This window comes from Equus przewalskii, chromosome 10 (genome assembly GCF_037783145.1).
Source record: "Equus przewalskii isolate Varuska chromosome 10, EquPr2, whole genome shotgun sequence".
In the NCBI taxonomy this organism is placed as follows: domain Eukaryota; kingdom Metazoa; phylum Chordata; class Mammalia; order Perissodactyla; family Equidae; genus Equus; species Equus przewalskii.
Window position 1 is genome coordinate 32,427,386 of NC_091840.1, and position 14,569 is coordinate 32,441,954.

At 53.0% G+C, this 14,569-nt stretch overlaps 2 protein-coding genes across 6 annotated transcripts in view; one reads left to right on the forward strand and one right to left on the reverse strand.

Annotated features, from left to right (window-relative positions):
* On the forward strand, positions 1-11,123 carry EPX (eosinophil peroxidase). Its single transcript, XM_070560819.1, has 13 exons — positions 1-202; positions 310-403; positions 651-826; positions 1,020-1,137; positions 1,260-1,389; positions 2,265-2,471; positions 3,667-3,985; positions 5,442-5,602; positions 5,976-6,231; positions 6,675-6,845; positions 9,024-9,261; positions 9,850-10,061; positions 10,376-11,123. The coding sequence occupies exons 1-12, from the start codon at positions 127-129 to the stop codon at positions 10,049-10,051; spliced, it is 2,148 nt and encodes a 715-aa protein (XP_070416920.1). The 5' UTR covers positions 1-126; the 3' UTR covers positions 10,052-10,061; positions 10,376-11,123.
* Positions 11,058-14,569, reverse strand: part of MKS1 (MKS transition zone complex subunit 1) — an 11,711-nt gene continuing 8,199 nt past the window's right edge. The window contains exons 12-19 of one of the 5 annotated variants that reach the window (XR_011523127.1): positions 14,134-14,204; positions 13,701-13,770; positions 13,491-13,598; positions 12,654-12,787; positions 12,046-12,128; positions 11,862-11,959; positions 11,426-11,764; positions 11,058-11,340 (exon numbers count right to left, since the gene is read on the reverse strand). Coding sequence is in view for 3 of the 5 variants with exons in the window: in XM_008512847.2 (XP_008511069.1) it covers positions 11,622-11,764; positions 11,862-11,959; positions 12,046-12,128; positions 12,654-12,787; positions 13,491-13,598; positions 13,701-13,770; positions 14,134-14,204 (707 nt within the window). In the remaining 2 variants the exon portion in view is untranslated. The other 4 variants (XR_011523128.1, XM_008512847.2, XM_070560820.1 and 1 more) reach the window with 4 other exon arrangements.

A 14,569-nucleotide genomic window follows, 5' to 3' on the forward strand; every position in this document is an offset into this window, starting at 1 on the left:
AGAAGAGCAGAAGGGGAGAGGTCAGCTTGGGTCCTCTGGGTGAGAAGTGAGCACGGGACTCCACCCATGCACAGGACGTGTGTTTCGGTGGCTTAACGCGCTGTGGCTGGGGGTCTCATTGCGAAGATGAAGCTGCTCCTGACCCTGGCAGGTGTCCTAGCTGCACTCATCCTGGCCCAGCTCTGTGAGGGCACTGCCCCAGGTAATAGCCCCTTGGGCGGCCCAGGAGGAGGGCAATGGAGGGGGAAGAACTTGGGTGTGGGGGGCCTGCAGCTCCCCTGGACCCTGAGTTCCCTTCCCTCTGAACAGCCTCCCCCAGGGCAGTGGAGACCTCGGTCCTTCGGGGCTGCATAACAGAGGCCAAGTTGCTGGTGGATGCGGCCTACAATCAGACTCAGAGGAGGTAGGTCTGGGTCTGAGGACTGCATGGGCCTGAGAGGGTAGATGAGGCAGGATGGGCTCCAGCCAAGGTCACCTCACCCATCATCCTGCCACTGGGCGCCATGGGGCAGTGCCACGTGTGTAGAGAGCCTCCCTCCCATCCATCATTCTGTCTGCTTAAACTGTCCTGACTGCCTGCCGCCGGCCTGGGGATCTGCTGGGTGAGTCTGCTTCCTTTCTCCAGCCCTCATCCCTCCTCTCCTGGGCAGCATGAAGCAGCGCCTTCGCAGTGGATTGGCCAGCCCCATGGACCTGCTCTCCTACTTCAAACGACCAGCAGCGGCCACCAGGACAGTCGTTCGGGCTGCCGATTATATGCATGTGGCCTTGGGGCTGCTGGAGGAGAAGTTACAACTCCAGGGGTCCAGATCCTTCAATGTCACTGGTACTGTGCTCCCTACTGAGCCCCCAGGGCCTTCCCTAGCCTGGGAGTGGAAGGAAGCCAGGAGGGGGAGGCAGGGTACACAGCCTTGGGGTGTTGGGAGGGGAGAGGTAAAGGGATGAGAGATACTGAGCAGACAAGCTCAGGAAGGAGCTAGAATCCTGGGTCCAGGCCCCTATTCACCTCCCCCCCCAAGATGTGCTAACAGAACCCCAGCTGCGGCTGCTGTCCCAGGCCACTGGCTGTGCTCTCCAGGACCAGGCCGAGAAGTGCAGTAACAAATATCGCACCATCACCGGGAGATGCAACAACAAGTGGGTGCCAGGGCCTGCGCCTGACCTGGGGGGTGCCTCCCTTCCCTCATCCACCCTTCCCTACACGCTGAGTGGTCTCAAGGCCCAGAACTCTGCTGACTTGAGCCCACCTACTGCTTCAGGAAGAGACCCTGGCTGGGGGCCTCCAATCAGCCCCTGGCTCGCTGGCTGCCAGCTGAGTATGAGGATAGGCTGTCGCTCCCCTTCGGCTGGACCCCCGGCAAGAAGCGCAATGGCTTCCCCCTCCCTCTTGTGAGTCAGGGCTGAGGGTCTGGAGGATGCTCCTTCTCTTCTAAACACGGGAGTCAAAGCGGAGCCCAGAGTCAGCCAGACAGGGCTCAAATCTAGGCTCTACCACTGGCCGGCTGTGTGACTTTGGGCAGGCAATACAGCTGAGTCTCAGTTTCCTCATCTGTAAGATGGCAGTAAAACCTACCTCATATTGCCGATGTGAATATTAAATAAGGTCCCTCCTATAAACATCCACATCGGATGCGGTCTATTAGCGCTAGCTCTTACAGTATTGTTTTTTCTGAAAGAATTACTGTCAAAGTATCTTGCTAAATATAAAGAGCTACACACCTTCATCTAGCTATGTCTGCCAATCTAAATGACAATGTTTACCAGCTTATCAATTTTCTATTCATATGTCAATATAACAATCCATCACCTACATCTATCAATATCTACTTATTAATTTTTCTTCCATTGATCCTTCCATCTATCTATCCAATTCTCTCTATAGTTATCCACCACCTAGCAACCGGTCCGTGCATCTATCGATCAGTTCTATCGTCTAGTTACCCACTAGTCTATGAATTGATTTATCCATTTGATCTATTTACCTCTCTGGAAGAGCTGGTGTGGTCTCAGCCAGCCAACCTAGCACCCCCACCTTTCTCTTTACCCCTGGAATCCTCATGAGCCAAGCCAGAGACCATCTTTCTAGGAATGACAGCCACACAGGAGGTGGGACAAAATAGGAAAGGGGAGGGGAGGTCAGGAGAGGAGGAGAGATTTTGTTAACTCCAGCAGGGGCCATCTGCTGGCTCCTGAGTTCCGGGTTGGCCCCAACACCTTGCAGGGTCTGGGAGCCCATGCCTTACAGTGACCTATCTCCCCTCCAGGTCCGGGCCGTCTCCAACCAGATCGTGCGCTTCCCCAGTGAGAGGCTGACTTCCGACAGGGGCCGGGCCCTCATGTTCATGCAGTGGGGCCAGTTCATTGACCACGACTTGGACTTCTCCCCTGAGTCCCCAGCCAGAGTGGCCTTCACTGCGGGCGTCGACTGTGAGAAGACCTGCGCCCAGCTGCCCCCCTGCTTCCCCATCAAGGTACCCTCAGCCAACCTCCCAGGCCCCGGTGCAGCCTCCACCCCAGGGCTGACAGCTGGGAGTAGCGATGTGGAAGACTAAAACACCATCCTCAAGGAGCTGTCTGTGATGCTGGAGTATCAGGCAGAGATAAGAGGCACAGCCTGGAACACACCCCTGGTTCTGTGCGTCTTTGAGGGGTGGGAGTGCAACCTGCCAGGAGGTTCAGTGCAGGCTCCAGGGAAGGGAAAGCAATCGGACTGGCCTTGACCCATGGGTCTGATTCTCACAGGGGAAGCCACTGAGCTGCTGCTTTTGGAAGCCTTTAGGGCCTCTTTGCTCTTGCCCTTCTCTCTTTCCTGGGAAAGTCCAAGGGCCCTGCAGCTCCCGCCAAATCCTGGGATTGGGTGTGAGCACAGTGCTCTCCTTCAGGCTGAGAGGCAAGGGTGGTGTGAAACACTAGGGAAGAAAAAATGGACTCCAGCGAGCAGAGGGGACAGAGTGGGGCCATACACGCACACACTCTGACATGCACACCCTCACTCACACTCAAGAGGCAGGGCGACATTCATGGGGCGTGACATGTGAGGGCCCGTGGCTGGCTCCTCCCTGTTGCAACCCTATCCATTCCTCAAGCTCTGGTTCACGGGCGCCTCCTCCAGGGAGCCTTCCCATATCTTCCTATTCTATCTTTAGCTTTTGGCTTTTAGATCAAGCACAGCAAATGGCACCTCAATCTAGGGTGATAGTCTCCATATGTGTGGCTGTTTTCCCTGAAAGGCTGGCTTCCTGTACCCTGTACTGGGTCTCATTGACCTTCACAGTGTCCAAAGCACGAGCACAGAGAGGCGCTTAGGAAATATCCATCAAATTGAATGGACTGAAAGGAGCACAGGCCTAATCGACAGGAGATCTAGGTTCTAACCCCTCCTCTCCTGATAACTGTTTGCTACTTCCCTTCTCTGAGCCTCAGTTTCCCCACCTGTAAAATGAGGATCTAAGGCCTCATCCATTTCTAACCTTCCATGACTCTATGGCACAAAGTGCTGTGGATGCGCAGGTTGACCTGGTGAGCAGTATGAGTCTGGGTGAGTCAAGGAGGGCTTCCTGGAGGAGGGGAGTTTTCAGCAAGGTTTTAAAGCAGGTGGGGGATGACCAAGAAGAGTGAGCTTTCTTTCTAGGGGCCCCAGTCTCACTGGCTCCTCTTCCACCTCAGATCCCACGCAATGACCCTCGCATCAAGAACCAGAGTGACTGTATCCCTTTCTTCCGCTCGGCACCCGCATGCCCCCAAAACAAGAACAAAGTCCGAAACCAGATCAACGCTCTCACCTCTTTTGTGGATGCCAGCATGGTGTACGGCAGCGAGGTCTCCCTTGCCCAGCGGCTCCGCAACCAAACCAACTACTTTGGGCTGCTGGCTGTCAACCAACAGTTCCGTGACAATGGCCGGGACCTGCTGCCCTTCGACAATATGCGCAACGACCCCTGTCGCCTCACCAACCGCAATGCGCGCATCCCCTGTTTCTTGGCAGGTCAGACTCGGGGTTCTGGGTTGGGAAGCCACGGCGGGCTGTGACGTGGATGTATGGCCTCAGACCTCAATATTAGACACACCATAGCACAGACCTGTGGTAGTCGTCATGGAATCAGTAAGCGGGAAGGAGTCCCTTTGCAAACGCCCTGTGTGTGGCCAGCGATCACCGCTTGCCTCTCCCCAGTGATAGGGAGCTCAGGCCTATACAGTGCAATGGTCCATCTGTAGCAGCGCTGACTGTTACAAAGGTCTCCCTCATTTAGAGCCAACATCCACTTATTGCTCTTCTTCATGCTTCTGGAACTTCAGAGAAGAAGCTATCTCTCTTTCACACAGTAATAGCCTGTTTAATGACCCAAATATTTCTCTTCTCTGGGCTAAATTCCCTTAGGTTTTTATGTGCCCTCTCTCTTGCCTCACTAGACACTGTTATCTGGTACCTTCCTCTGGATGCCTGATGTCAACTCTCCTGGGGCCTTTGCCCCATGTGCTGGTTATAATGATAATGGTCATTGTTTCTGGTTATTTATGACATTTAAAGGCGCCATCTCTAATCCTTACAGCAGCCCTGGAAGGAGGGCATTTTTATCACCTTCGTCTGACAGACGAGAAACTGAGGCTGGGGGAAGATAACTAATGTGCTCAGAGCACAGATTTCAGGTGGCAGAGTCCACAGTGGGCACTCAAGTCAGCGTAGTGTCCGGTCTGTGACCTTCCCACTCGACTCCACCGCTTTCTTCTCAGGGAGTTGGCTCCAGCCGCCTTTCCTAAGGATTGTGTATTTCTTTGCTCCTGGCAAGAGCAGCGTGCACCTTCACGAGAGGTCTACTAAAAAGTAGATTAAATATGACTTTGTACAAAAGGGTTTAGTTCAAGCCGGCAAATGACTGTGTGTAGGGCCCACCTTTGGGACTTGACTTTCCTTCCCGGCCTCGAGGGGAAGGTTTGCTACAGGGACGGGCTCTGCCCAACTCTCTTTCCCTTTCCCTTGGGCTCCCTGGGGAGAGCAGCACGACACTAAGTCCAAAGCTGGGGGCAGGTCCGGCCCTCGGCAGAGGACGTGCAGACGGATGCAGTTCACAGGGCACGGGGGCTCACAGTCCCGAAGTCAAGGTTCCGAGAATCACCCAGCTCCCTCCGCCAGCCTTGGATCTGGTCATCTTACAGAGTGGAATCATTAGGCAAAGATTTTCCCTCCCCGTGCTTTTCCACCTCATCCAAACCTGTTCCAGTCACTTCAGGATCCAAGACCCTGTTGTCCTCCCCGTCCTCGCCCGCTGTGCGGGGGAGGAGGGTGGCGGTCAGTGGCACCTCACAGCACAGCTGAGGAAATGGAGGTCCAGTGAGGGCCAGGAATTTGGCCCAGGTCACAAAGTCCTCAGAGCTCTGACTGCCTTAGTAGAAAGACATTCTCTGGGAAGGTCTATGATGACTCTAAACTTGGGGTTTTCCAGGTGACTCCCGATCAACTGAAACCCCCAAACTGGCAGCGCTGCACACTCTCTTTATGCGAGAGCACAACCGGCTGGCTACCGAGCTGAGACGCCTGAATCCCCGGTGGACCGGGGACAAGCTGTACCAGGAGGCTCGGAAGATCGTGGGGGCCATGGTCCAGGTAGAGAGCCCTGGGTCCCAGCATCACCTAGAAGACAATCTGGCAAGAGAAGCCACCTGAAGGAGTGGCTCCCACCTTCCTTAACACACCCTCAGGGAGGTGCCTCAAGTCAGCTAAGTCTGGGAGACTGAGGGTGTACCTGATATCTGGCCTGTACCCCCATCACTGTGTGACCCTGTTCACATCACTCAGCCTCTCTGGGCTTCAGTATCTCCATCAGCCAACAGGAAAGTAATGTTGCCACATTTGACATGATGACAATAAAGAATTAAATGTCTGAGCAGCCCTTCAAAAGGCAAGAGGCCTGTCCAAATGCCAGGGAGGAGGGTGGGCGGCCACTGAGGTAACGTTCCTCCTATGTGTCCTCTTCCAGATCATCACCTACCGAGACTTTCTGCCCCTGGTTCTGGGCAAGGCCCGGGCCAGGAAAACCCTGGGGCCCTATCGGGGGTACTGCTCCAACGTGGACCCCCGTGTGGCCAATGTTTTCACCCTGGCCTTCCGCTTTGGCCACACCATGCTCCAGCCCTTCATGTTCCGCTTGGACAGCCAGTACCGGGCCTCAGCACCCAACTCGCGTGTCCCGCTTAGCTCCGCCTTCTTTGCCAGCTGGCGAATCGTGCATGAAGGTAACCAGGTTTTCCAGAGGCAGATGGGAGTGGGAGTAGGGCCCAGCTTAGTGCCAGGAGGCAGGCTGCTGCTCAGGCCACTGCTAACCATCTCCCCAGGACAGTGAAAACAAGGAAGGTGCCACCAAGACCCTCAGTCATGGGCCTCCCAGCTCCTGAGATTAGAGGATTTCCAAAAGGGGAGGAGATGGATGTCAGAATGGTGGCTTGTGGGCCTGAAAGGAGCTTGCCTTCCACGCCTTCTTTAAGAAGTGGGGGTGACTTCTTTCCCCGCCAGCTCCAACTCCCTTCATGTCCACCCAGGCCCCTGTTTCCTGATACAAACTTTGTAGAATATAAGCGAGTGTCTTGTCCAGGTCTGAGCTAGCCTGGCACCATGTGATGATCCAAGGGGCTTCCCAGAGACTAGTCCAATCTGTGCTGCTCATATTCCCCGCCACCAGGTGGCATCGACCCCATCCTCCGAGGCCTCATGGCTACCCCTGCCAAGCTGAACCGCCAAGATTCCATGTTAGTGGATGAACTCCGGGAGAGGCTATTTCGGCAAGTGAGAAGAATCGGGCTGGACCTGGCAGCTCTCAACATGCAACGCAGCCGGGACCATGGCCTCCCAGGTGAGAGGGCTGCCTGCCCCTCCCAGGCTTCACCTGGACCAGGGCTGCTGTTGGGGGTGGGTGGGTGCGGGTTTCAGAGAGGGCCCTGGGCGCCTCCTTTCTGCCTGGGACTGTGTACAGGATGTGCTGTGTTCAGAGGCACACAAGGCCAAGGTTGATGCAGTAAAGCATCCCTGGGACCACCTTTTTGCTGTCCCTCCACGTCTTCTCCATCCACTGTAGGGTCTCTAGCTTTAGGTTCACAACAGGACCAGGACTTGGACACAGGAGCTGACAAAGGAGATCAGGACATTCCGAGTAGAGAAAAGCAGTAGATTTAAAAGGTAGAGATTAACTGCTCCATTCACCGTCAACCTGGCAAGTTCCAAGGAGGAGGAGTAAAGGTCCAGGGATATAGAAACTGGCTCCTGCTCCAAATGGAGAAAGACACAGAGCCCGAGAGGCAGGGAACAGGTGGGGTAAAATTAAGACTGCCTTGGCTGTTTGGTGAGGACATAAAAAGACTTTATCCCACGAAAGAAGAAAAACTAGGCACTTTGCTAGGAACTTTCATGGATATTAACTCATCTAGTCCTCCCAACGACCTTGAGAAACAGCTGTTACAGCCATTTCCAGAGATGAGAAAATAAGATCAGAGACATCTAGCAATTTGCCCAAGGCCACACAACAAGGAAGTAGTAAAATCTGCTTCAAGTTCAAATGTTCTCCTTTCTTCCCCCTGTTCAGGCCACAGTGTTAGGGGTAGCCTTTGGCCACTGCCTTGCTCCTCTCTGCCTCTCCCCACCTCCCACTTCCCTGTCTAAATACAACCTGAAGCCCCACCCGCCTTGGCTCACCTTTGGCCGTGTATAACGGAGCGGGGGGATTTCAACTGCACCTAACACAGCACCTGGTGGGCACACTGCGGGCACTCAAGAACCTGAATTTCTTTCCTCCCCTCCACTTGGGTGCTCCTGAAGGCTAAAGAGGCGAGGGCGCCCCCTGCTGGAGAACTGAGATTGCTAGCCACCCAAGTTGCTACAGTGAATTTCTGTTCCCTCCAAGCTGTCCCAGAAATATTTTCCTGATACTAGCTCCTGCAGTCTCCTCCAGTCCCTTCCCAAGTTCAATACTTAATTAGGAATTGGAAGACCTAGTTTGAACTCCACTTAATAGTGGGGTGATCTTGGAAAACTCATGGTTGCTCAAGCTCAACAAATATCCATTGATAAAATGGAGATTACGAAGTGCCCCACAAAGGTGTTGTGAGGATCCTGAGAGAGAATCACACAACACTTAGTACAGTACATGATGTGATTTCCCTTTGTTCAGCTGGGAGATGGGGTTTGTGAGTGGTTGTTCAATGGACGGTGTTGGGCTGGTGTTTCTTCAGGTTACGGCAAAGCTATCTCCTACCTTGCTGGTCCCTGCCACATCGTATGGCTTGGTTCTGGTGTGGGATCCTGAGAGCTGAGACATCAGTGTGGCTAGTCTTTGGAAGTCTGAGTAGGGGAAAAAATTTTTAAACAGCTTTATTCAGATATAGTCATATCATATCATAAACTTTACCCGTATGAAGTACACAATTCCATGATTCGAGTATATTTAGAGCTGTTCATCGATCACCAAATTTAATATTAGAACATAATAACAGTCACTCCCCATCCCCACCCCAGCCCCTGACAATCACTGATCTACTTTCCATCTCTACACATTTGCCTATTCTGGATCTTTCATATAAACAGAATCAGACAGCATATGGTCCTTTTCTGAGTAGATGAACTTTACCCATGCTCTTCATTTCTAGTTTTTTTCACTCATTTATTTACTCATTCATTCATTCTACAAACCTATTGAGTCTTGTATATTCCGGGTACTGTCTTATTTGTCCCTAATTAATGCACATGAGCCCAATAATACTATCATTGCGGTTATGAGTGTGGGGTTACAACAGCTTTTTACATTAGGACTCTCTCTCAGTTCGATGCACACAAAGCACGGTTGTCTGCTCACGTTGAAAATGAGCGGGCGGTGGCCTGCTCTTCGGAAGGCTCAGGGCCACTTTTGCAGCAGGGATCTTGTTCTGCCTAGTATTGCCTACCACAGGGTTCTCTCAGGAGAGAGTGTGGAGAGAAGCAGAAGCTAATGCGCGGTGGGCAGAGGTGAGACTGAAACTGCTTCTGCCCCCTTGCCCTACAGGATACAATGCCTGGAGGCGCTTCTGCAGGCTCTCCCAGCCCCGGAATCTGGCTCAGCTTAGCCGGGTGCTGAAAAACCAGGCTTTGGCAAGGAAGTTCCTGAATCTGTATGGGACACCTGACAACATTGACATCTGGGTTGGGGCCATCGCAGAACCTCTTCTGCCAGGGGCCCGAGTGGGGCCTCTTCTGGCTTGTCTCTTTGAGAACCAGTTCAGAAGAGCCCGAGATGGGGACAGGTAAGAGACTCTACCTTAAAGAGACCAGCCCCAGAGGCAGGGCAGAAAAGCACTAGCATTTCAAGACTCGACAACAGGGGAAGGTACTCTTTTTAGCTTCATCTCTTCCAAGTTCACAGGACCTGAGACCAGGAGGCTCCTCCCTGGAGAGCTTGGTCAGAGGGAGAGAGACCACTGACCCAGGCAAGGCTGATAATCGCCTGAGCTGAAGGCACCTTTAACCCAGGAGATAGACCTGTCAGCCTCGCTGTTCCAGGCTAGCAGATCCCAGAAAATATGGCAGAATGGGCTAAATCTGGTTTTCCTCCAGTAAGCTTGTGGTTTAAGACCTGACTCCCTATTGGATTTGGCATTTACCTACGTTCAAATCCAGCCCTGACCACTTAAACTACTTTGCATTTAACGCCAGGCCATTTACTTGATCCCAGAACCTGTTTCTTCATTTATAAAATGGGAATAATACCTATTTTGCAGGAGTTTTGGAGAAGTGAACGAAACAGTGTATGTAAAGTAGCCAGCACACAGCAGGTGCTCGTTATATGTTAACTCTCCCCAACCTTCACCCACGTCTCTTGACTCTCTTGGTAGGTTCTGGTGGCAGAAACGGGGTGTTTTCACCAAGAGACAGCGCAAGGCCCTGAGACGGGTTTCCTTGTCTCGAATTGTGTGTGACAATACCGGGATCACCACCGTTTCGAGGCACATCTTCAAGGCCAACACCCACCCCCGGGGCTTTGTGAGCTGCAGGAGCATCCCCAAGTTGGACCTGTCAGCCTGGCGAGGCAAATGAGGCTCGGCAGGTAAGAGGAGGCCCTCCTTCCACAGCCCTGGGCTGGGTCGGGCCCTCACATCCCTCCCTGCAGGGGACAGCTGACTCCTCTTAGGCCTCTAAGCAGAGACAACAGAATTTGTCACTAGGGACAGGGAACTCCTTCCTAGTGGCTTTCCTGTATGCTAGCTTCTGGGCTGACAGTTAATCCCGGGGCCTAGGCCTTTGGGGGGGACAATTAAGAAGTGCCAAACTAACCTCAGCTTAGTCATCAACACCCTAAAACAGCCCCATTTCTTGATACCCAGCAAGTTCCTCACTTGCCCACTTCTCCTGCTTCCACAGGAGTCCACGCCAAGCCTCCAATCTTGGAGACAAGGGGACCTACAGAAGACCACAAGCCCACCTTCTCCCCCATATCTTGCTGACGCTTTTGCTGGCTACAGAAAGCTGGTTCTTTGGCTGGGAGTGACAGCTGGTGCTCCCAGCAGCAAGGAGTCCTCCCGCCTTGGGAGCTTCTTAGCTATTAGGTCATGCATCAGCTCCAGGTGTAAGGACTTGTGAGCCAAGCAAGGCGGTCTAGAGGCCCTCATCTGAGAATAGTCATCTGGAGGGTTTCCAGCCCCTATCTCCTATTTCCCAGCTTGTCCCTGACCCCTGCCCATGACTGGGAGGCCACATGGTCCCAGCCTCTAGCCACCTCACAATCTTTCTCTGGAGCCTGCAGGCTGGGAAGCACACTCTGCTTCTACCAATAAAGCACTGCTAAGGGCACACACTGGTTTTTGCACTGGGCTGGGGAGGGCATGACCCTAGTCCCGTGCTTTGTTCCAGATGTTTAAGAGGAGGGCTGCCAAGACACAGCTGGCACTAACCTCTAAGCCTCTCTTGGGGGCTGAGTTAAGAGCATCAAAAGAAACGCTCGGGAGTAGGAAAAGGGGAAGGGCAGGAGCGTTAGGGCCTCCAGCATTGAGGCTATCTCAGACATGCCAGCAGGCTGAGCAGACAAACAGCCAACAGAACGTCAGTCAGTATAAAAGGTGTTTATGTAGAAAAAACACAATAAAAGATACCACCCTGCTAGCAGAAAGGACTGCGCACTACCTTTAGCCTTCATTTACTCCAAAAATAAGGTATATCTCAAACGCAATAAGCCCCACGCAGTAGGATGAGGCTACTCTGGAAAGAGGATGCTGAGCCTCCTGGGCCAGGAATTTAAGATCTCGCACACCTTCCTTCTTCTTTCTTGAGCCTCCATTTGTAAAAAGGGTTGTGGAGCATAAGGTACCTGCAGCCCTCTGCAACTGAGACTGAGATGAGACAGAAAAGAGGCTGTGTCAAGGACAGAACTAACTATGGGGTTACCCCAAACTCGTGTCAAACCAAAAAGCCTGCCTTGTTGTGATGCCCACTTGCAGTAGTTGAAATATGAAGATGGGGACCATATGGGGGGCACAGGGTCTCTGGTTTATTGCCACCTGGCAGGGAGAAGACCCTGCTGAAGACTAGGCAGAGGCGTCAGCCTGGGACTTTCTTAGCAGGTCAAAGTGGTCTCTAATCAGAAGGATGAAGAGGCAGGAGGGCACCGGCCTTAGATGGCGCTTGGCTTGTCCTCTTGCACGGAGGGCCGGGGCTGCAGCGAGCTAGGAGACCGTGCTCCCGAGGGGCCCACTAGGCCCTGGGGAAGCCTTTCTCGGGCCTCCTGCATGCGGCGCCGGGCTCGACGGAAGGCCTCTGCAAGGGAAGCGAATACAGCAGTCAGCTACTGATGTGGCGAGGAGCGTGGCCCATGCTGACCCTGGGTGGCAGCTGGGGAAAGAGGGGAACGTACCCAGCACACTGTGAATAGAACTCTGCTGGCTGAATCCTTCCAGACGGTCCAACACACTCCGCATCCTTTTCCGGAGGGAACTCGACTCCATGAAGGCCCTGCAGGGGAGCCCGCTACGTGGCCACGGCTGCTCTCTGGCCCTCAGGGATAAGCAGCCCCGAGGCAGAGGGCCAGGGTGACTCACCTGGACTGCTGCAGACAGTGCAAACGGAAGGTGACACTGCCTGTGGTCTCTGTGCGGAGTCCAAAGCGGCTCAGACGCTCCCCCTGTGGCACGCAGTTAGCATCAGCTTTCTGTGGTTTCTAGACCCCAGGCACCATGCCGGCCTCCTCCTGTTCTTATTCCCATTCTTGGGGAGAACAGTTGTTGGGGAAACCACTTTCCAGGACCCAGACTCCATCACCTCAAGGCTAACACTGGGCTCCCAACTGTAAATCAGGGAACATTCCAACTTCATTTGAGAATAAGCAGTCTCACAGGCTGCCTGCCAATCCTCCTCACCTCCGACGACTGAGGCCTCACTGATGGGCTGGAAGGAGGGGCCAGTTATTCTGATGGGGATCAAGGGAAATGTCTAAGTATACTATTTTCCAAAGATCTCCTAGGATAGCAGAGTAGACATTTGCACCTAGGTCAAGATGTGGCCATGACTTCCAGCTTAAGCCACAGGAAGAAAGAGGCTAAATAACAATGAAGCAATGAACAAGGGACCTTAACTCAGACCCCACCTTCTACAGAAGAGATAGGAACACAAGTTCCCAGCATGAAGTCTCCACAGAGACAAAAGTCACCTTGAAGGTTCCTGGTATCCGCACGTAGGAGATGTCCTCCAGTTCCAGAGAACCGCCGATGAAAAACCTCCTCAGCTCAGCCACGGTGCCAAGCTCCATGGGTCTCCACGTGGAGACCGTCAGGGTGTGTGAGCCTGTGCACGATGAGAACGGTGCCAGGGCCAGAAAGGGCCTGTGGTCCCTCACTGACTCTCCAGCAATGACACAGTCCTAGCCACCAGTAAAACACCTGGTCTGGTGACGACCTGACCTCTGGCGAAGGTTATCATGGCAGTTTAGGGCACCTGTTTGGACATCAGTGGGACAGACATTCAAATCTCAGCTCTGCCAGTTCTCACCTGTATACCAGGACAAGTTTCTTAACCTCTCCGAGCCTCATTCTCCTCACCTAGTAAAATGGAAATAGTAACACCTATACCTCACAAAGTGGGTGGGAAAATTAAAGAAGAAGCACTTAGCACAATGCCTGGTACACAACAGAAGATAACGGCTATTATTTCAAAATGAACGCTGATTCATTCACTACACATATGCTGAAAGCTCATTTCGCAAGGCAGCCTCTCCCTGAGGGCCGCAAGTCAAATCAGAGGAGCGTGGAGCAGCTATCAGGGACGCCCAGGCTGCTCAACTTCGCAGTTAGTGGGAATTTCACTCAGCTGTCTCTAATGGAGGGGGAAAAATGCCTCAAAAGGGGCAAGGAATCTTGTAAGAGAAATGCTTCTAATTCCTAATTATCCCTACTTCTCACTGGAAGTGGCTGAATCTTTTGGAAGTGTTAATCTTGTTCCCAGGAGCCAGGGCATGTGGGCCACATGAAGGGCAGGGACAAGAGGTCACCTGGGGTGGCAGGCAGCACCACAGCCCCGTAGCCTTCCACACGATACCTCTGCCAGAAGTCCAGTGAGAGGACCTCGCAGTAGAGCACAGGCCACTCCGGGAGAGCATCTGTGCGAGGGAGAGAAGCAGCCAGGTCATAGGAGGCCTTCACCAAGAGAGGGCACCGCGTGAGGAGACCGAAGGCCTAGGATCCACTGCTGAGCCACTCACCAGCAGATTCGTCCTCGTGGAGGAAGGAGGCCTCAAATGTGAACGGGTAGGAGAAGTAAGCCACCTTGTCCTAAAAAGGAGGAGTGTTATTTCATACTCAGTGTCATGGGGTGGGCAAGGCCTCTCTTGGAATTCGTTCTCCCTGTGGCCAATGTCAAGAACACCTTTACAAGAAAAAAAGAAAAACTATCAGCCCAGGTAGGAAATAAGAGGCTGAGAGGTGAAGGGACCCCGCAAATCAAGCTGCTACCATTCTCAAAAAGGCAGAGAGAGGAGCCTGGACCAGGTGGTGCTGCAGAGCCCGCAGAGAAGGGCCAGGCCCAACTCTGGAATTCTCCCCAGAGGGCATGGCTGCCAGGCCAATAAATCTTCAGATGCCACCCCAGGAACAGAGTCCTATTTCCTTCTAGGTAGCCCCTCTCGCTGTCCATACCATTCCCAGGGACTTGGTCACACAGGTCTGTGTTATTCCTGAGAGCTGCTGGAACGCTGGGCTTGACCAGTCTGAAAGCCAAAGACCAGATATAGTGAGTTTACCTGGGAGGAGAGCAAGTAGTTGGGGAAAAAAACAAAGTTCCTTTAGCCATTCATTCACTCATTCATTCATTTAACTTTACTGAGTGTCTGCTATGTGCTATGACCAGCCATTAGGATATTTTGGTGACCAGATAGAAAAGATCCCTGTCTCTCATGGAGCTAACATTCTAATAGGGGCAGACAGACAACAAACCAACCACAAGAGGCTATCAGGTAGTGATAAATCCTATACTAAAAATAAGCTGAGGAAGGGACTGAGTAACCTGGAGGCTCATTTAGAGTGAGTGGTGAGGAAGACTTCTCAGAGGTGACACTTAGGCTGAGACCTAAAC

Bases quoted from the DNA above. Each gene is read 5' to 3' on its own strand.
- EPX (XM_070560819.1), top strand. From the start codon at position 127: ATGAAGCTGCTCCTGACCCTGGCAGGTGTCCTAGCTGCACTCATCCTG. The intron at 1,138-1,259 runs GTGGGTGCCAGG...CTACTGCTTCAG, and splicing joins ACCGGGAGATGCAACAACAA to GAAGAGACCCTGGCTGGGGG. The intron at 1,390-2,264 runs GTGAGTCAGGGC...TCTCCCCTCCAG, and splicing joins ATGGCTTCCCCCTCCCTCTT to GTCCGGGCCGTCTCCAACCA.